The sequence below is a fragment of the Elaeis guineensis genome, chromosome 1 (assembly GCF_000442705.2).
Source record: "Elaeis guineensis isolate ETL-2024a chromosome 1, EG11, whole genome shotgun sequence".
NCBI lineage: Eukaryota > Viridiplantae > Streptophyta > Magnoliopsida > Arecales > Arecaceae > Elaeis > Elaeis guineensis.
Genome location: NC_025993.2, coordinates 4,578,822 through 4,601,449, shown reverse-complemented (window position 1 = coordinate 4,601,449; position 22,628 = coordinate 4,578,822). Strand labels below are relative to the sequence as shown.

Here is a 22,628-nt window from a genome sequence, read left to right as displayed (position 1 = left end):
GGTATTGTCTGCTTTGACTCATGACTTCAGTGGGTCTTTAGGCTTCAATGGATCTTGATCATTTAAAGTCTCACAGTTTTGTCTTTTAAAAGGATGTTCGTTTTCGATGATAAGCGATGGAGAGTTGGCCGCAATACTTGTTATAATAGCTTTCAAAGATCAAGAGTATGTGTTCTACAAGAAGAAGAAGAAAGAGGAGGAGGAGGAGGAGGAGGAGGTTACGTATGTCATATACAATTGTAGCTCAAACGCGTGGAACCAAATTACGCTGATAAGGATTGGCCTCATCCGTGATGACATTGATCGGTGGGACGATGTTGACCTGTAGCAATCCTGGGGGAGCCTTTGCAGTAGATTTTTTTTTTAATAAAGAAAAAAAGGAAAAAGGCAAGGCATACTTTCTTTTCATTGTCCTCCAATCAGACAAGGGATTTTTAATTATCCATATGTTCCAATACAATCCAACCGTTCATTTTATCAACAAACTGTATTAGCTTTTCCTCTTAATTGATGAAAATATCTGTTGATTATGAATGGATTTGGAGGAGAAAGAGGATGAAAAGAAAAAATAGATAAGGAGAAAGGAGAGAAAAAAAGAGGCGAATGGGTTAGAAGAGGAGAATGAGGGCAAGGAGGAAAATAGAATGGAGAGAATGGAGAGCAAGAAGATGGGTTACCAGCGAAAAGAAACGGACGTAGAGGAGCCACTGTGAAGAGAGTGGTTTATAGACGGCTTAGAGGAAGAGGATGAAAAGGAGGAGGATGATGAGAGGAAGAAAATATGGTAGAGGAATGAATGGAGGTGGAAGAAACCGTCATGGAGGAGGAGATATGGGTGAGGAGAAAGAGGAGGAAGAATGGGTTGCTGGTGAAAAAAGATGGATGTGAAGGGGGTCGTTATAGAACGGTGGGGTCATAGGTGAGTTTGGAGGAAGAAGAGGATAATGAGAAGGAAGAGGATGAGCAAAAAAGTGGATAAAAAGAGAAAGGGAGAGGAATTGTCGGCTGCAAGAAATGGATCGAAGGAGGAGAACAAGAAGGAGAAGAGGATGGAGAGAAAGAAGATGAGGAAGATGGAGGAAGCCACCGTGGAGAAGGAGAAATGAGTGAAGAGGAAGGAGAGGAGGAGGGAGAAAGAAGATTCCAGAGATAGAGGAGAGGATCAATCAGAGAGGAAGAAAGAGGAAGGAGGGAAGAGATAAAAATAAGAATATTTTCATCATTTTATAAAATTTTGTTAATGAAGATAGACGACTGAACCATATTAGAATATATTGATAACTAGAAGAACTAATTTGACACTTTTTAAAGTACATAGATATAAATAAAATTAGACTAAAATTGAAGAGATATTTTTATAATTTTTTGTTCCTTTTTTTCGTTATTGTTTGTATAAATCTCCTATTTTTAGTTCATGACCGTTCCTCTCTCTCTCTCTCTCTCTCTCACCCATCAGAGGCAAACGAATTTACCAATAGGTAATTTAAGCCATGTACCCCCGTTAAAAAAAAAAAAAAAAAAGATAATTTAAGCTCAACGGCCCACTACAATTTGAGGATGATGACTTGCACATTACCATCGGATGGGATGATGCCCTGCTTCATGATTAAGTAGTCAACGTGCAGGATTCAGGTTGTATATTTCCTATAAAAAAATGATTTATCTTTTTTTGTAATATATACTGCTGGATCATGTAATAGCCACTACCAGATCTATACAACCAGATGAACAAAAAAAAAAAAAAAAAAGAATGCTTTACTGCTTCTTTTAGATTTTGAGTTCTTTTTTTTTTTAAAATATTTTCAAAGATTTCAGCCTTTGGTTGCTAAGGTGCATAACTCTTGTAGTTATTTGTTTGAGTTGGTCATTGTAGTGATTTGCTGGAGTTGGCATCATTCTAGCACTTCATTTCTGGAACGAAGGGAGAACAAATCCACCCAAACTTGTTTTAGCATTTTCCTTTGAGACACTGGAAACCAGTTTTCATATGGACTACTAAAAGAAGGGGAAAAAGAGAAACAGATAATTTTTTTTTAAAAAAAATTTGGAACAAAACTAACTATGCCATAAGAGTGCTTTGTCTACACCCTGACTGCAGATCCCAAGATGCACAACAGAGTAAATCTCATTTTATAATATATTAATATTTCAAATAGCATCTGCAAAGTTCCCCACATTTTACTGCTGGATATCAAGCTCTAACTGTGACAGATTAGATCATGTCAGGCAATTTCAAAGTTAAATGTTACCAAAGAAAGTGGAAAGTACTGCAATCAAAGTGTCAATTGTTCTTTATCTACATAGAAATCAAAACTGATGTTAAAAGATTAGAGAAACTTCCAGCAGCCAAACACCAAACATAATCTATCTGAGTACAGTGATAAGCAATCATCTGGATGAATAAAATCAGCAACAAGGCGATAAATAGCCATTTCTAAATAGTAACATGTGAGTGGGTTACATAAGAGGTTAATTTAGCCAAATTTCAATGAGATATGAAATATTCATCCAAAAGAGAAGACAGAAAAAGCAACTAGTAAAGTTGCTGTAACAAGCCAAATGAAAAACAGTGCTTCCACAGTTTAAAATCACTATTTGGGATTATTTTAGCCAAGTCTAAAACAAGCTTTTCATATTCACTCAAAAGGAAGGAAATAACAGGCAACTAGTTATGTAATTGGAACAAGTCAAATAAACAACAGTGCTTCAAACCCTTAAAGTTTAAGAGCACTATCTTGTTCCTGCTTTAAGGGTCATTCATTTATGTGTCAGTAATTTTAAAGTTGGTTATCGAACCACTTACAATTCCTTGTGAGACATGTTCTAATAGAGGAGGTGGAAAGCAATTGGAGAAAAGTTTCAGACAAATACCAAAGAAGAACTAAATTGAACCGACGTGGACCCATGAAAGAATAACATAAAACAAGGAATGGCGCAGGAGGTGGGACTTCCCATCTTTGCTATGGTTATGATTCTTAAGAAGTAAAATTTCACTTCAGGTCTGCAATATTCCATGCAAAACATTTCATGTAAAATTTCAACTGTCAACTTCCTTTACACAGATGGAGAAGAAAAAACTAGAGATTTAAAACCAAACATTTCCAATTTGAATACAAAATCAACCTGTACCTCAGTAGCAAGTGGAGCTCGTTTTAATAGAACAAACATGCTTTTATTAATTATGCTTCTTGGTGAAATTGGAAGATAGACCTGAAGGTGATATGATGTCTTTGGCAGGAAAATGGCATAAACCTTTAAATATGCATACAAGTAAAATCTATCAGTGATCACTTACACAACAAGGAATGAATTGCAAGCACAGGGAGAAGCAGCACCATAGAAATGTACCACTAGGAAAGGAACCTTTTCAGTCAACGAAAAAGAGCATTAAGAGAAATGGCAACACAGGAAATGTACCATTAGGAAGAGAAATGACAACTCAGGAAATGCACCAGTAGGAAAATGTACAACTTTATGAAAGGAACAAGAGCACGTAGAGATCTTGAAGCCAATAAAAGCACCAAAACAAATGGCAGCCCAGGAAATTGAGGGGGGGGGGGGGGGAGGGGGAGGGTTGGTTCCCACAAAAGCTAATATTACTAAGGCAATTAGCATGCCATTCTCTTTGCATTGCATTTTCACTTCCACGTGCATATAGTTTTATGGACAAACAGAAGTAGTGGTTCATTTCAATGTTTCCTCAGCAATGTACAATTATTCTTTAGGGTGTCAAATTACATAGTAGGCAATGATGCAACAAATATGATAAAGAGGATGGAAGAATATAGCAATTAATATTTTCAAATTATAAGAGCAACATATACACAAGGTTATTATTCACCACGAAAAGGCAAGTACTAGAATCACTGTCTAATTGATAGTTTATATATTATTTTAGAAACTAAAACTTCATCTAAAATATGCAGCATAGAGATCTATATATACCTGCCATACAAAAGACAGCCAGCAGGCAATACATATAGATACCTCTGTCTATGATAAATAGATATAAGTTGCTTTGCTCCTTTCAGCAAACAATTACAAGACTTGAGCATGTGCTATGTATGTGAGAGGCAGGTAAAACTGCATCTCATGAATTGCAAAAGGGGGTTGTAGCACAAGAATTCATAAAACTAGTGATAATTTGCTTTTCTTCTGGATTCAGCCAACTGTCTCACTGTGCCACAATAAGTTCATCCAGGTAATCAGCATCAAGACTTTGAGGTTGCAGCATTATTTCATCATCAGTAGTAAAGTGATATCTTTCCCCGATAGCTCTTAGAAGCTGGTATACTTCAAACATAGTTGGCCTCTCCTTAGGAGCTGACAGAACACAAGAACATGCAACCTTCAAAACCTGGAGGAGCTCCCTGTCATTATCCTTTCCTATTAAGGACTTATCAATGGCATCCTGAAGAAGAGAACCATTTGAAAGATAAGTAATCCACTCCACCAAGTTGCCTTTGAAGCTTTCTGGAGCTTTAGACACCTGAGTTGGTCTTTCCCCAGTAACCAGCTCAAGTAGAACTGTTCCAAAGCTGTAAACATCACCCTTTGGAGTTGCCACCAGAGTGCGTGTATATTCAGGGGCCACATAACCCAAGTCACCAAACTCACCATTGATGAAAGTGCTAAGATGTGTATCAATTGGATTCATAAGCCTTGCAAGTCCAAAGTCAGATATCTTAGGTTCATAATCTTCATCCAGAAGGATGCATTTGGAGCTTATGTTACGATGAAGGATGCGAGGGTTGCAACTATGGTGAAGCCATGCTAGCCCTTTTGCTGCCCCGATACTGATTTTTAGCCTCAGTGGCCATTCCAGTACTTTCTCCTTGTCATCCACCTGATGTAATTGATCATAAAGGGTCCCCCTGGGCATGTGTTTGTATACTAACAACCTCTCCTTCTTAGCAACACAGAAGCCCAGAAGAGGAACCAAGTTGCGATGCCTTACATTTCCTAATGTTGCCATCTCTGAGATGAACTGTGATTCAGAATGTTGGGAATCCTGTAGCCTTTTGACAGCAAGATAAGAGCCATCAGAAAGCATTGCCTTGTACATAGTTCCCGTTCTCCCTGTACCAATGATGTTCTCTTTGCTAAAATCATTGGTTGCTTTCATGAGATCATTCAACTTCATCTTTGAAATGGACTTCTCGAACATAGAAACCTGGATACAAGAATTCATTGTAAGTCTATATGAACCTTAAATAAGGCAAAAAGACTATAGTACTTAAGCTGTCCTTACAGATTTAAATTAAGAGGACATGAAATATAGTCAACTTGCCTTGACGCCTTTGGCTCCCTTTATGCTCTTCACCCACTTGTTTTCATCAGCATCCTTTTCCTTTTTCCTGATGGGCACATTACGCAAACAATAGAATATAATAACTCCCACCACTATGATGGTAAATAGTGCGCCACCAATGGCTGCTCCCACAACGACTGCAGTATGGCTTTTCTTTGGAGGCCCCTTACAATATTCCAAGGGTTTCCCACAAAGCCCTTGATTGTTTGCAAAGTATATAGCTTGGAAGGACTTCTTAAATGAAGGAATTGGTCCTGACAACAAATTGTCAGCCACATTGAATGTCGTCAATCGATCAAGACCACCAATTTGCCCAGGGATCTGGCCAGTCAGTCGGTTGTGTTGAAGATTGAGGACATTAAGGTAGGTACAGTTTGACAGGCTCACTGGAATTTCACCAGAGAAACTGTTAAAGGAGAGATCAAGAGAAGTTACATAAGGCAGCTTTTTCGAGATGTCAGGTGGAATGGTTCCAGAAAAATTGTTGTTTGAGAGATCCAGTCCAGTCAAACTGGTACAATACTCAAGACCTGAGGGGAATTGCCCTTGCAGACCCATGTTGGAGAGACGCAGATTAAGGACCCTGCTTTCATCAGGATGCCAGCAATCTACGCCATTAAATTTGCACATGAAGCCCTCAGTCAAGTTATCAAATTTCCACGAATATGTCAGCATGTTGTTGGGGTCATTCAATGATCGCTGTAATGTTCTCAGGCATTTAATATCAGTTTGAGTACCATAACATACATTACCCAGCAATAACCAGAGAAGGGTCTGAAGAAGAATAATGATAGCTATACTTTCCATGGTCATAAGCAATAAAAAACTAGGCACATCGGCTGAATGCAGATTCTAGACAACCAACTAAGCTGTATAATGGACAAGCATTATTGCTCTCCAGGTTCCTGCTGTACCTGCACAAAAATATGATCCAAGTTTTGTCAAAAAAATGGATTTTATCATGCTAAATAAGAAAATGTATTATAATACCTACAGAATTCTAAATTCAACAAGCAAAAGGCAGCTAAGTAATTTAGTGTACTCCTCCTTGAATGTTAAGATATTAGTAGGTAGATGTGGGTTCAGGAAAGCAGACAGTTAAAAACTTTGTAGGAAGGAAGCGCTTAGGAAGCAGGTGTGTGTACAAGTTCCTAGAAAGTTCTAAAGAGGGTTCATTCCCCTATCTAGAAGGTTTCTCCTAGTGAGCTTCAAAGACCAGGAAGTTCTGAAGAGTAAAGATAACCATATGGAAGTTCAACAGGTGAGACGACAAAAGAAGAACTTTAGCCATATGTCCTCAATTTTCATGCCATAACATAGTAAAGACATGAAATAGGGATCACATTGTAAAACATGTCACTACCAAGAAACAGAACTCAGTCCAACAGCTAAAAATAGAGAAAACAGTTAAAGAGACAGGAAGTATTTAGCTACTCATATACAACCTCATGGATTACACTTCACATGTAGAACGAGCAAGTAAAACATATCCGATAACACAGTTGTTTGCTTGAAGAATAAGAAGCAGCAGCGAAACCTAATTCAACTTTTACCTGAGCATCAGATGAACTATAAACATGCTTGATAATGAGCATATTCAACTCTAGCACCACCGATCATAAAAAACACTGATATCTGACATTCAGAATGGAAAAGAATGAATCCAAAAAAGGCGAGCAATGTACATGCAGAGTCTGCACAACAGAAGAAGTACACTACGCAGAATACAGAAACTATTCGGTTCCAAGTCATTCGACCCAAGAACCCTGACCAACAGGCTCCAATCTGAGAAAAGTTATCTTGTCACCGGAACTCAAAAGGATTGGAGGAGACAGCATACTTGGAAAAACCAATGGTTAAAAAAAAAACTGCTGCTTCCTTTTGTAATCAGCACAAAAGATCCTTACGCCAGACAGATTATTTGGCCCGGACCCTCAAACTACAGAACTCTCTCATCTAATCCTTCCAACCCAGTGAAACTCAAACCAAATTCCAGCAAGATCCAGACCCACTGATTCAGAAAGCTAAAAGTTCAACTAAGAAGACGAGAAAATAGAGCTCATAAAGCAAGATAAAAGCAAAAAACTAGAGCACTAAGGTGCAATTTTTAAACCCACAAAACCTTAATGACTAGAGATCCAACTTTAAACCCATCAGATCCAAATATATCAATCGAATAGGTTAGAATTAACCTCAGAAAACGCCAATCACTTCCACCATCAAATCACAGCAACTTGTATGCACAATTATTGAAAGGAAAAAAGAAAAAGATATCATCTCCAACAGACAAACCACCATAAGGAAGTACCATTTGCGAGCCAAAAAACGCATATTATTGAATAATCAAGCTCAGAAGACCTTACACTTCCACCATCAAACTCGGCAAATTCTGTCCAGAGTTATTACTAAAAACAACAACAACAACAACGACAACAGCAACAAAAATCAGAACATTTCATCCATGACAAACCACGTATACAAAAAAGAAGACAACTGAACTATGATTCTAATGGAAGAAAACTTAATAGTCAATATTCTAAATAGAATTTCTTTTGGCCCTATAATTCACCCATCAAACCCTCCAAACGAAAAGCCGGGCCTTTTCCAAAAAATTGGTGGAAAAACATATCGAAGAACTCCACCGAGATCTCTAAAATCCACAAAACTCCATCACTAGATTGTCCAAATTCATCAGCATAACTAAAATCCAAGCATACCCCCAGGAAGAAAGATGAAAGATCCCAGCTTGACCCAAAATAGCCAGAAGATTCCACTAACGACCAACTCACAGACTAAAAAGAGCATCTTAAATTCTTGAAAAAATGACAAAAAAATCGAAACTTGTCACTCACCAGCGACCGCCGTGGCGCGTAGAAGAGTGGCAAGTAGTCCGACGGACGAAATCCAATCCAAACCCTTAAAAAAAAAAAAGAAAGTGGGACGAGAGAAGAAGTTGCGGGGAACGGGAACGCGGAAATCAACAACGACCAGAGGGTGGAAGACTTGTCATGCTTTGCGGAGTTTCCACACTCAGCCAATTAATAAATTAAACAATTTCAGGAGAGAAAAAAAAGGGGGATGGGTGGAGCCATTTGGAAGATTCAGCCACCACCCCCAATAACAACAGTTTGTTCCCCTTTTCCCCCAAGTAAAAATCACAAAAAATGTGATATTTCTACCAGAAAAAAACTTTATTTTTCTTTGATTCTTCCAAAACGTCATATGTTATTGTTTGAACTTTGAATCGTTGAAGCATTCATGAATTATTAGTGATGTTGTTTCTTCTTTTTGCCTCTCCAAATTCTCGTTATCTCAATACACATGTACAAATATAGAAATATTTTGATATATTTTATTTTATAAAATTTACATCATATGTTCTGTTTTTTTATGGAGAAATTTTGAAAATTTTCTTTCAAATACCTAATATCTGCTACTTCCTGACTTCTAAACCTTTAATTATCATAAAAATATTGAAGCTTTAAATATTTATTTTACTCTTATATTTGAAAAAGATGTTGCTAAGCATATATCAAACATAAATTCTAGCAAGTATCAAATCTGGTTTCTATTTATTTTATTTTTGATATTTCACAAAAATTTAGGTGCATATTGAGGCACCCCTAAGATACACAAAGTATTTTTCTTTGCAGTCTTGATTTTATTTTTAATTTATTAAAAAAAATTATTTTGCATCATATTGAAATATTTTATAATAATTTTACAAGAAAATAACTCAATTATCAAATTCATAAAAAATATATTTTTTTTTAACCAACAAAAATGACTCAATTTGAATTTGATCCTACAAGAATAGTATCCTATCATTATCCTTTTTATAGGTTAGAAGAAGTTAGTCTCCACTTTTTCCGTGCATTCACACTCCACTTGCACAACCGACTTAGATTTAAACTATCTACAAGAAAACCATTCGAGTCTCTCCTCCAACACCAATATCTATATATTAGTCAAACTTAACGATATTCATTTTAAAGACTTGGGGTTAGTAGTCCAAAAGAGTCTAAAGAGAATTGTTTTCTTTTTGGTTTTAGCAACTTAAAAGACACTTTTGCCAAAAAAAAATCCTTCAAAAATGAAAATAAAGAAGGTTATTTTTGTAATATCAAATATATATGTACTAATTAAGTTTGCTGCTGTGTTTTCATTCGAGAAATGCCCCATTTTTATCCAGATTAAAATCACGTGCATTCTCGTCAAATCCCTTGAATAAAACAACATAAAGGTTCAAGTTTGGAACATGAAGCATAATTTTGTTGCTGCCATCGTTCCCAAAAAAAAAAAAAAAAAAGGATTACTACCATTACTGCTCATTACCATATGATTTTGATATTATTATCATTATAAAAATTAATTATTTGCAAATAAAATAGTGGTGAAATGAGAATGGGTTCCGGTGTCCCGGGAGTCTAGTTATTCTCTCGCTGTTCGGGAGCCGTATACGCCGAGATGACAACTTTCGCCATGATCTGAGAGCAGCATTGTCTGCAAATGGATGATTGCCACGTACCCGTGTTCCACGTGTCCTTTTCAGCCATCGCCGAGTGCTGACTGATGTGAACAACATATTTTAATCTTATAAATTAGCGAAGACCCCGGCAGGAGTCCTCACTGGTACTGAGGAATGCGGGACGCTGCCGAGGGATGGCATGCTTTGGGTGTGAATGTTGACGGTCGGGAGTAGTAACTGACTAACAGCTGACTGGTCGGGGACCAGGTGGGAACGCAAATCAAGCTACGTGCGATTTTTGACGTCTCCGCGTCAGGACGGGGCAAGTGGAAAACTGCCGCCTTGCGGACGTTTTTTCTACGGACTTTAATCATGGACCCATCTTGGGACGACTCCATCAAATTACGTGTTCATTTCCAACAGCAAGAGCTTGACCGGGAAAATTTTGGGGAGGGGTTCTTGGGCTGGATGAGATGGCAGAGATGTTTCGCTCCGACAGGGTTTGCTGACGGTAGGCGGCCAAAGGCGAGGACAAAGAGGGCATCTTCAGTGAGAGCGATGATATATTTGTTGATGGACCATGATTCTACAATATTAACGATGACAATCGAATTAGGTCGGAAAAAATATGGATCAGACCATACATTTAGGATTCGTTAGGTTCACCTGAAGTGGAGAGAAAAAAAATAATTTTTATAAAATAAAAAAAAATTATTTGATTAGAGTTTTGAAAAAGAAAGGATGAAAAAAAATTTTTTCATTGGAAGATATTTTTCATGAAAGAAAAATCACGAGAAAAATAAATTTGAAGCTTTGATGATATATTTTTTTTAAAAATATTTTTTTTAAATTTACGATTAAAATTTTATAAAATATCAATAGATAATTAGTATAAAATATTGAATAATGATATATATCAAAATTTTCATATTATTATTATTATTTATATAAATTTTAAAAATAAAAAATATAATTTTATATATATTTAGGATATAATTGATATTTAAAAAAAATAAATACTTAACCAAACACAAACCACTCTGCATTAATTATTTTTTCATAATCAACAAAATATAATAAAATCATATTTTTAAAAAATAATTTTTTTAAAAATAATTTTATAAAAAATATTTTTTAAAAAAAAATATTTTCACGAATCAATCGAATCCTTAAACCCTTAAAACGGGTTCTCAAGCAAGACTTCCGCTCTTGGAAAAAAGGTACACAATTAAATGACGCCGAAAGGCGGAAGTGTAGGATCCATGGGCTCCTGTCTACAACATCACTAGCACAGGGAAACAACATGAACAATTATCCACACAGACTCTAACATTGTATTCCAATAAACTACTTGTGAGGAATACACATCCCGTCCTTTACTTAAATACTAGCTTCAAAGCCTAATAAATATGAGTGGCAATTAGATGGGATCGAATACAATATAGATAAAAAAAATCTATCAACCTGAACCCAAAATGTTTATTAAATGTATCCAAAATCTAGACCCAAATCTGATCATTTTATTAAACAGATGAACTAAGTTGATCTATAATGGATTGAATCAATCTAAACAGATCAAACGGTCAACCATTGCCACCCCAGCTAATAAACAGCATATGCTTCTCCTTATGTTTCACAAACATTTCAGTACGTGATAAAAAATGAACAAGAGAATTTGGGAAATTTATAAGAATGAAGTTATACATTGCATACAAGAACAACATAAAAGGCCAAGCATGTAAAAGAAAATTACTCTTCGGAAACACATACTACCTGCTTGCCTACATTTTTACCAGTGAATAGGCCAACAAATGAATTTGGAGCACTCTCAAGTCCTTCACTCATGTCTTCTATGTAAACAACCTTCCCTTGCTTGTAATAGCTAACCATATGATCCAAGAACTGAGGAAACAAGTGCAGATGGTCGTGCTGAAGGAAACCCTGCATCCTTACTCTCTTTGTTACAAGACACAACAGGTTACAGATTCCCTGAGGAACAGAGACTCCACTCTGAGAGACCATTCCACATACAGCAATTCGACCATGTAGTCTCATGTTGAGAAGCACCGCATCAAGCATCGGGCCACCGATGTTATCAAAGTAGATATCGATGCCCTCGGGAAAATACCTAAGGTTCACAGGTTATAAAAGATGAAGGTGCTGAGGACCAGTACAAGGCATGACAAATGAGAAATTCAAGAGTCCAGGCATCACATAATAAAGCTGAAACCTTTAGAAAGCAATATGACACATGATGATGAGAAATTTCAGTTCAGCATGGAGATTTTATTTTCTTTATGATCTAACCTATTTGATAGACAAAATTGTCAACCAATCTATAATAAAAAGAAAAAGAAAAAGAAATTGAAGATTCCATCAATTTTGCAAACACTGTACATAACTGAGTCAAACATGTTCGAACAGCACTCTAAAAAAAAAAAAAGTCTGAACAGAGACAGTCAAGTTTGGACCGGAAATTAGCAAATAAAAACTTAATCTTAAAAGTTCACAGTTGTCTAAATTAAATTATGTGTTTCATTGAAATTATATCAACAAAAAAATCTCTTTATTGCCAGAGGGGATTGACCAGAATGCATGACTTGAAGTAGAGAAGTCTCCATGGAGTGATAGAGCAAATTTATGTGACCTGATATCAAACCCAAGCAGACCTTCAAGGATCATTAAATTAACGAAAATGAGATGTTGCAATATACACCACAACCAATGTACAAAAATCACATATTATCAGCTATTTGTATTCAGATATATGATCTAAACAATTTGATATAAAGCTTTATATTTGGATTGTTTTTTAGAAAAAAAAATCGTCTGGGCAAGTCATTTATTATTTACAGCTCGACTGAAATCCATAAATAGTTAAATAAGCTCATTACAGGAGTTTCAGAATATGATCATTTCTATCAAGATAAAATGACAACAAAATTATAATCAAGACCATATCAGTCGATTTGAAGGATGTTTTCTCTTAAAATACTTCATAATGAAAGTTATCCTCTGTCTTCCTTGTGTTAGTATATCAACCTTTGATAGGATCAAAACAGGATAGCGTGCTCCCTGCACAAACATTTGCAGAGTTCATTTACACAGGAAGCTTCCCGATTCTTGGTGCAGCCGTGCAGACCTAGGCGAGTTTGAAATTTTATACCAAATGAAGCATTTTTCGCCAAACTAGATTGAGCTTATTGCATATGGAACTGGAGAGAGATGACCAAGGAGGATGTGCGTTTTTTCAGATTCCTCTTACAAATCAATCTCTACCCTTTCAGTGGTCAAGAGTCTGACTTCTGCTCCCTTTTTCTTTAATGGAGTCCTATGGTGCTTGGTGTTAAGGTCTAGTACCATGACCATGGTATGGGGCTGGAAATTGGTGGGGTTGGGTTGAGTCAAAGTGGATTTGGGTCAAAAAGATTTTCAACCCATGCCCGACCCATTTATTTTAAATAAACAAGGGCCCATCCATCAACGAATATAAATTTGCACTTGCCAATTAAATATATAACTAAAAAATAAGGTAAGCTATAGCATGGCAAAGATCACAAACAAAAAAATCATATTAAACTTGCAACTTATCATCATAAGCACAAAAAATTTAAAAACTTAGAATATATCACATCAAAAACTAACTAACCAAGAATTGAGCAAAATGCAACAAATAGAACAGCGAGATCAACATGGTCCATGGGTTTGGGAACCAATAATTTCCAGCCGATTCGACTCGGGCAACCCACCAGGTTCGGGAGTAAATAAATAGGTTGGTTCCATGTTGACCATTTTTTATCTGAATTTAAAAATGACCAGCCCGAACGCCAAACCCATTTATTTCAGGTGGATTTTTGTATAGCTTAGCAGGTTTGGGTCATATTTTGCCAACTACCATGATACAAGGGTCTATGGACCATTATGACATGTGCTCTTTGCCTTTGGGCTCGCTAATTAGTTCTTGGCCATGGGGCCAAGCCTGAAAGATCCTCTAAACAAAAGGCTATTTGGTGTGGCAAAACCATTCCCCTTCTTTCATCTGTTTAAAAAAAAAACCAAAAACAAACACACAAACTTGTCTGAAGAAGCAATCTCAGCCATCAAGATGATGCCATATATTATTTCACTGGAGAAGTGCCTGAAGATAGAGTAAATAATGCAACAATACCCATTATAGGAGGCAATCAGAAACAGCATCACAGGAGGGAGAGATATTCATAAGCTAAGGCTGTGTACCAGATATCAACAAAATAGAACATAGACACGTATAGTGGGCCAGTGACCATGGGACTATTTAACACTAGTGACTTCTGAGCTTCAAGCCTAATGAGAATAATATGATACAGTAATGGTTTGTTTGATTACTAGGTTCCACTAAAACAAGATTTTGATGAAACCTGGTTTTGGTAGGGTTAGTTAACCCATGTGCTTGCAAGTTACCAATTGGGTTATAGGTAATTTAAGCGTCCCATAAAATCTAAAACATGGGTTTAATGAGGTTCCCAGGAGCTAGTGATTCTCTTGAAACAGGTCTTTTATGATGTGAATCCCCACTCTATTAGAAACCAAATCCTTGATATCCACATCACATCTCATCTCAATGAATAACACAATTTCCTCCTCTGCTCCTACACCTACTATACCATTCTCAATATCTATGCTTATAAATATGAGGTTTTACATAAAAAGTTTTTGATAAAACTGGTGATTCCTCAAACTCAACAGCCTCAAAAAAAAAAAAAGAAAAAAAAAAGAAAAAAAGAGAAGGGAACAAAGAAAAGGAAAAAAAAATGCCATGTATTGAAGTTGGACCATACTAACACTAAAATAGCTTTCTAAGAACCCTACAAGAAGAGAGGGTTGATAGGCAGAAATGCACAATAATAAATTTAAAGATGAAGTAAATTGAAACAACCAGCTAAGATGTCACTTATAGACTTAGGTCATAACTTATATAATCAAGTAGAAAGCATATATCAAAAATTTTTTATTAATGGATAAATAGTTTATATATGATGCAGGAACCTTGCTCACATTTCTAATATAGACTAGATGCAATAAACTAAGCCACGACTAGAAAAATTAAGATCCTCAGTAGTTCATTCCATGCTGTCTTTGTGAACTGACCTTTTCAGAGCCATGTTTAAGTCAGATTCCTCTTTGTAATTGAAAGCTTCATCAAATCCTAGTTTGTCCTTCAGAAGATCAACCTGATTTGCCATTTCAGTTATCTCAATTAAAACAACTAATCCCAAGCACGCATGCGCGCGCGCGCACACACACACATATATGTATGTATGTATATATATGAAATCAATGATTCAGCAAGAGCCTACCTTTTGCCTTGTGCCTGCACTTCCAACAACATAACAGCCATGTAGCTTTGCAAGCTGACCAACTAGCTGGCCTACTGCTCCTGATGCAGCAGACACAAAGACATACTCTCCGTTCTTTGGAGAACAGATCTCATAGAATCCAGCATACGCTGTAAAACCTGGCATACCTGTGCCAAAAAACTGATTCAGGCTACATTGTTCAATAGCATATGCAATAGATCCGACAAAACGATCGAAAGATATAAAACACAGAACATATACCCTGTTAATAAGCTGGTTCATAATTTTTGAGTATCGAAGATAAAAGACCGTGTTTCCCAATATTGACCCATTCATATATAAAAGCTAAATGAGCAAATGCAAAAATAGAATAGGCAGACAAAATCTGTGGGATTGCCAGAAAGCATCCCTTAACTTACAAGAAACTTGATAATTTTTCCTCTATATTATAAACAATAAAATCACATATATTTGTTCAAAGGCACACATTTTCCATAAAAAAGATTGCAACACCTCAGTAATTAGCTTCTTTTACTTGCACACTGATCCTCCATTTAAATAACATTGAAGCTAAGCAATAATGGCTGACAATGCAGCAAAGCATCATTTACCACGAGGTGGCGTGTAGATTTATGTGGAAACTACTTGTCTACAATCTTTCATAACGTACTATATTGAATATGCAATAATATGCAACTTTTCTTTGCAAGAATAAATCCGAAAAGATAAAACATGATGCTAATAGTTCCAGCTTGCAATATTGTTGCACAATTGTCTTTAAATTTGCTGGTACATTAGTAACAAAAACTTAAACTCGACAGGATTTCCACAACAATAATAAGAGAAAGGACCTACCAAGAAGACCGAGATGATAGGAGAGAGGGATATCGTTGATTTGAATCTTCCTCAGCCGCTCAGTCTTCGAAATTAAACTATACTCTTCCCAACCAGTTAGCCCTGAGACCAAGTCGCCCACACCGAAACTTGGATTGTCGGAATCCACAACTTTGGATACACCAAAGCCCTCTATCACCTTTTCAGGAATACAAGTAGCAAAATCTAAGAAAAGTTAAGAAGAAGAAGAAGAAGAAGAAGAAGGGGAAGAAGGAGAAAGAAGGGTGTACGGAGCCGGGTTGGAAGGGAGGGATGTAGGAATCGTAGTTCTCCCTCATCCTCCCTCTCATGTAGGGGTCGCAGGAGAGGTAGAGGTTCTTCACGAGGATGGCACCCGACCCCTTGGGAGCCCGCAGCATGGCCGTCCCCTCCCTCAACTCCATGTCCGTCTCCTTCGGAGCTCCCACGATGAATCCCTTCAAGACCACCTGCTTGTTCCTCACTTCCTCCCCTTCCGCCATTTCCATTCCCCTGAGAGAAAGAGAGACAGAGAGAGATTTGGGTGGTGGTGAAACGGTCGGGCCAGGTGCAGCGGAGCTGGGCTTCCAACTCTCCACCGGCGAGCCGTCCAGGCGGAGATGAAAGCATCTCAATATAACAAATAAATAAAATAATAAAATTAACATTTTCTTGAGATTTTGGCCAATATTTCCGTACTAAGATGTTGAAATCTTCGTTGATATGATAAATCAAGAATTAAGAATTGTATCTGGCAATTGTTTTTGGATATTTGTTGATTAAAAAGATATTTAAGAAAGAAAAAGGTGGCTGGAGAATATTGAGTGGTGTGAATACATTCTATTAGCAAATATCTTGGGTTTAATTGATTGCTTTACATCAACTAAGATAAGAAGCCAAGATTTATGCAAATATTGTATCAAGTGACGCTTGATAGCACTACATACTAACATGTTTGACCAAGATAAAAATCCTAGAGCAAAGTCATTTTTCAAGATATATGCATGGGTAAAGAATTCATAGAATATCATAATATATTTGATAAAAAAAAAGAGCAGATTTTTTTCATCTCACTCAACACAAACCTCTTAAAAGAATGAAAAGAATAAGAAAAACAGCAAAATTAAATTCTAGATTTCTTCATCGATTTCTATATCTATATTTATATTAATTATGTCTATTAATATAAAGTTTATATCAGATTTTTTTTTTTTTCTAGTTGGAAGAGATCATAACTTTTTTAAAAGTAGATATGATTAGTAAAAATAGATATTTAAAACTAAAATTATAAAAGATAGATCTCAAATTAGATGCTTCCAATTTTATTCTCTCTCTATAAATTTGGTTTTTCAATTCTTATAGCTCACCATTCTAGATTTTCAAGAAATCTCATCCTCAAAATGTACAGAGAAATAAAGGCAAAAAACCACAACCTAACGATCACATAAAAGCTTGGTACTCTCTCGTTGTGGCAGTAAATGGCTGATAGGGAGAGAGAAATAATAGAATCTTTTTTCAACGTATCATCAAATTGGTAAGATGTTCTTTGGTATGTTCTCTTGAAACGCATCCTGAGAGGTCATCACCACCACAAAAATAAGGATTTTGCTATGATGGTTCTATCGTTTTGATGCCTAATACTGACCCTCTATTAACAAATAAAGGTTAGGGGCAAATATTATAATTATCAAGAAATGGAAGAGTAAGCTTTTTGAAAAATGGAGTAGAATGTTTGGTCTCTTCCACTGTCCTAATATTGATTTTATAGGGAACAATCTATTCGCAATTCAAAGCAAAGAAAATGTTTCTCGTCCAAAAACAAAAGTCAAAAAACAAAGATGTTATCCGACCATATATTATGAGCATGAGAAATATCACTTACAAATAATATGCTTTTGTGCATGAACTGGGAAGATCTAGCTGAAATCACCCCCAAGAAACACATAAGGAGAGTGATTGAATTAGAGCTCTACAGCAACAATAGAAGACCTAGAAACAGAGGATTCAACTACCAAGCAAGTTCAGGTAAGAAACGAGTAATGGCCTGCCAAGGATGTAGTTAGTTGACTGTTGAGAGTCATTTAGAATAATCAAAAGACAAAGAAAAGAAAGGTTCAAGGTGATTTTAGTGTTAGTCCATGTTACAAAAATGTTCAAATGAACTGATCGTATAACTAGACTAAACATGACAGAGATCAAGTTCCACAATAGTTTCTTGAGTGAACTTTGGGCTGCAACCAAGTTCCAACTTCAATTTAAGAACCATTGTCCATGTGATTGTTAAATTCCATTTTTTCTTCATTGATTTAATCAGTGAAAGCTGTATTACCCCTGCAGTTTCCATGTATTTCTATACATGTCTGCTAATAGAATCGAGGTCTTATCGAGTATCAATGAATTAGAAATGAACAACAATTCAACAAGGTACCCTCAAGCTGGGGATTTTTGTTGCCGTTTGGAAATTCATGGTCCATGCTTGAAAAAAAAAAAAAGAAAAATGAAATAAGGGAACAAGAAACATAGATGTGAATATGAAAACCTCAAAAAAAGAACAAATTAGTTTTCTCCATGGAGTAAGATAAGTGCACAAGCAAAAATACATGAAACAAGGGCATTCGAGTGTCGGCTTGAGCAGGCCAATGCACATACTACCCAATACCCTACCCTACACTAATAGCATAATGCCAGTGGCATATGCATCAAAGACAACTTGTTGGGATAACAGAACCAGTGGCAATTCCATAAGCATGTTTGCAAGAAGACCATGCCCGCGATTTTGATAGGTGAGCTTAATATCTTTCAATCTAATTTTATTGCATGGATTGCTTGGACTACAGTCGAAATTCACAGCGACTTCTGTTGCGGATGTCCCTCGAATATTTTTGTAGTTACATGGCTGATCTCAATGCCCGAATTCTGCAAAAAAAAGAAAGAAAAAGAAAAAGATTATTTGCAACTGGTTAGTAATTAGATATATAAAGAAAAAAGGAAAAACTTCATTGCCAATTGCTATCAAAGCTATTTATGCATTTACTGCAGTTAAAATTTGAAGCAATATATACCTGTCCGGGCAATTTTGGTTTCCAGGGCAATAGTTCTGATCGATGATGATAGGGTTTTGGACATTTCTCATCAGTGCGTTCACAAAAGCAACTCCTTTAACGTAACCACGAGCATTTGTTCCCCAAGTCTTAATCCTGAACCCGTTTTGAGTGTTCGCAAACATGACAGATTTAGCAGTCACATTTTGTACACCCTTCACCTGGAGTCCATCCCCCGACTTGCCTAAGCTCCCAATGCTGATACAAAACAAACACATCCAAAATCCGGGATGATTAAACCCAATTTATTGAAGATGAAATTAATAAAAAAAAAAAAAAAAAACATTTGCTAAATTTATATCATGGAAAACACCTGAATACAGTGTATAGTGCACAACTAGTCAAGACTATTCAACATGACCTGGGTTCAACTATTGGCATACCTCTCCTAAATGTTCATTCTCAGACTCAGAGAGGTGTATAGTTCAAATCCTAATGGGGGCACAGCATCAATGTTGATTTGAAAAAGTTCAAAAATATGTGTGATGTGTTCCACATAAAGAATACTTGGTCAATGCTTGTTCCTTTCATGAGGAGTTGGCTTAAATTCAAGAATCCTTTAGAAATGAAAGTGTTCTGTGCTTATTTGGTTCATGAAAAACATAAGGCAATGACTTATTTGGCATTTAGGTCAATTTGTCTACATGTATGCATAAGTCTAGAATGCAGGCCACATGTAGACCAACTTTGTTTCCATGCATGTCTAAGTCTAGAGCCCCTCATGTACATAAATAAAATATCTATATGAACATCAAATAGAGGGCTAGAAGAATTAAGAAATGATGCATTTCAGCTGACACATGCCTCATCCATGTTGCTTTATGTGCAAATTTTAGAGCCATACTGACTCATTTGCTCCTTAGTTTGGTCAAAATAGTGCTTGGTTTTGGGCCAAACTAAGATGTACCTAGCCTTGATTAATTTTTTTCCCTTAAGATGTTCACCTGATGCCATGCCCTGGTCCACAGAACACACGCTCAATCCAAAGGTGCGAGGTGCCCGGTCCGATGGAGATGCAGTCATCGCCGGTCTTGATGTTGGCCCGAACTATGCTGACGCCGGTGGACATCTGAACATGAATGCCATCAGTATTAGGGCTGTTCCCTGAGCCAGGATGTAAACACCTTGAATCCTCACTCCTTGGCAGCCGACGATGGCAATGTGGAACAGCTCGCTGTTGATCGATGTTACGCCATCGATCATGATGTTCTTCGAGTTGCTGAAGGTCAGTGACTGCAAATTCATCGGAAAACACAAATCAATTTCAGAGCAAATGCCTTAATTCACTTAAATGGCCATGATACTATTGATCAAACACTACTAACTAGCCATCTAGCAACATGGTGACATGCACATGCTAGTATTGTTGCTTGATTTAAGCAAAGTAGTTTTAGTGATCTATGCTGAATTAATACGTGCAACTATGACATGATTATTCTCAAAGGTATGTTATGCTTATTTACTTACAGTTGCACCGGTTGGGCAGCTCCGGCCATCAAATTTGCAGGTCCACAGAGCTCCACCTCTTCCATCGAGGTTACCGCCGCGAATCGTCACGCCTTCGACATTGTTAAACGCAATCCATTCCTTAGAAGCACCTGACTTGCCATAATATGAAGGTGAGATGATCGTCCCATCGATCGAAAACTTGATCGCCGTGTTCTTGCATGGACCATTGAAGATGGCTTGGCTTAGTAGAAAACTCCCTGCAGGCACATGGATTGTCGCCGGGGAAGATGATCGGCACGCCGCCGCCCAAGCTTTGAGGAGTGGTTGGGCCGAGTCCGTCTTACCATCAGCTTTGGCTCCAAAATTGAGTACGTTGTAGACTGCATTTGATCTTGGCAGGGAGCAGAGGAGAAATAGTTTCAATAGGAAGAAGATAATGAGCTTTGCCATTGGACTAGTACTATACTTCTAAAGAATGTACAGAGAAATGTGGTTGCTTGTAGTAGGAGTTTTAAGGGGTATTTAAAGGATTGGATTGGTGGAAATTAACAACCTCCCCTCCCAAACGATGACTTGGTTTGAAACCTTTCTGAGTTACGTGTAGGGCTGTTTTCTGGTAAAGACGCACCGAAATTTGTATATTTTGGTGGAGTCACAGCGTTATTGGCGGCCACGTTAAAGGTGCCAAGTTTAAACCATCGAAACTGTCTCTTTTGAGGACTTTGATTGCAATGTGGGTTGTTGGATTCGGACAGTTGGGAGTGTTCCTTGGAAGTTGTTGTGGAAGGAGTGTAACATAAAGTCTAGCTTGATTGAGCCCTGGTTGCCCGTATAACTCGGCAAATTTGGAATGAAAGAATTTGTCTCTTTTTTCAGAAGAAATTTGGTTCTTTTATGCTGAAATGCTTGAGAACCGGTTGTCTATTTCTTCTAATTGTCACCGAGATGATGGAGTAGCTGCAGAATTACTTATTCTAACCCACTAGGTGTTGAGTCTGTGCGTGGCTATTCCATCCCTTAAAATGTTAAAAAATTAATTTGGATGATGCTGGAGGATCTGGATTCATAAGATAAGAGATTGCTATGGCCGATTTTTAAGAGTTTGGGAAGGTATGGATCTTTGGTACACAGAGATATTCCTCTGTCCAAAGATATAGTAGAGGGACCCAGGCTATTGGATGGCTATTAGAGCTTTACAAAGGATATTTATTCATTAATGTTATACACTATCTACATTCCAACTTAGCTTGTATTCTGGTAGCAGATGGTTATGGGATTGTATATTCTTGGGGGAGAAACAGGAGAATTCCAACCGACAGATGACTCTGTTCGGTTGGTTGACCAATTTATCCAACTTTCCACGATAACTTAAAAAAAAAAAAGGAGTCTACAAGGGCTGGGTTGTGTTTGTCTCGGTCCACGATCACCCAACGTCAATTTTGGCGCAAGTTTTGGTGGTAAAAGAAGGGAGTATGCACCAAAAATTCCTGGCCGAAAAGTCGTTCCCATGGAGAAATGATTGCATGCTGGTGAAAAGCTTCTACCATAAAATGTCCACAGCTATGAAGCACCGGAAAGGATGGTATAGAAAACTTTGCGTTCATAAAATGTCCACAACTATGATTTTTTTGGGACTCTCAAGAACATGTTGCGTTCATATTTTTTAGGTTTGGGTTTGATGAAGTGGACCCAAATTTGACCCAAAACGAACCCAATTTAGACCTGATTTGGATTGGAATTCTAGATAGTAGTAGGCCATACTTCTTATATTGTTGCCGTGGAATTGATGTATATTAAAGCCTGAGGTTTAGGTCCAAGCCACTTGGAACTGCACCTGCCCCATGTTCTCCTGGTGAGTTGGTCAAAAGGATGTTGCAATTGGACCCAGCCAAACTCGATGGCTAACATGATATTTTACTACTTTAAGTTAAGAAAATCAGAATTTGACCAAACCAACACTTTAGTGCAAAATGGATTTTGTCTCCATGTCCACACGTAGGGTGATAGAGTTGTCAGTTGATAGGGTAATGTCTGAAACTGGCTTGGATTCAATCCTACCCGGTGTGGTTTCAAGTCAAAGATTAGCTTCAATCTGACCAAGTCACTAGCAA

General features: G+C 37.1%; 2 protein-coding genes across 4 annotated transcripts; both read right to left on the bottom strand.

Moving 5' to 3' along the window:
• Nucleotides 1-3,855: 3,855 nt before the first annotated feature.
• Nucleotides 3,856-8,418, bottom strand: LOC105034932 (probably inactive leucine-rich repeat receptor-like protein kinase At5g48380). 3 transcript variants are annotated; one of them, XM_010910290.4, is made up of 4 exons: nucleotides 8,164-8,418; nucleotides 6,865-6,946; nucleotides 5,291-6,225; nucleotides 3,856-5,173 (listed from the first exon to the last, which is right to left on the bottom strand). In XM_010910290.4, the coding sequence occupies exons 3-4, from the start codon at nucleotides 6,122-6,124 to the stop codon at nucleotides 4,175-4,177; spliced, it is 1,833 nt and encodes a 610-aa protein (XP_010908592.1). In that variant the 5' UTR covers nucleotides 6,125-6,225; nucleotides 6,865-6,946; nucleotides 8,164-8,418; the 3' UTR covers nucleotides 3,856-4,174. The 3 variants fall into 3 exon arrangements, with proteins under 3 accessions (XP_010908592.1, XP_010908584.1, XP_019704223.1); XM_010910282.4 differs by lacking the exon at nucleotides 6,865-6,946 and having other exon boundaries at nucleotides 8,164-8,417; XM_019848664.3 differs by lacking the exons at nucleotides 6,865-6,946; nucleotides 8,164-8,418 and adding an exon at nucleotides 8,029-8,126.
• A 3,023-nt stretch (nucleotides 8,419-11,441) lies between these two features.
• On the bottom strand, nucleotides 11,442-20,988 carry LOC105035869 (2-alkenal reductase (NADP(+)-dependent)). Its single transcript, XM_073260220.1, is given in 8 exon segments — nucleotides 11,442-11,907; nucleotides 14,907-14,989; nucleotides 15,116-15,282; nucleotides 15,971-16,148; nucleotides 16,240-16,558; nucleotides 20,013-20,169; nucleotides 20,172-20,301; nucleotides 20,536-20,988. Coding segments are annotated over 8 exon segments (1,845 nt in total). The 5' UTR covers nucleotides 20,968-20,988; the 3' UTR covers nucleotides 11,442-11,528.
• Nucleotides 20,989-22,628: the final 1,640 nt, after the last annotated feature.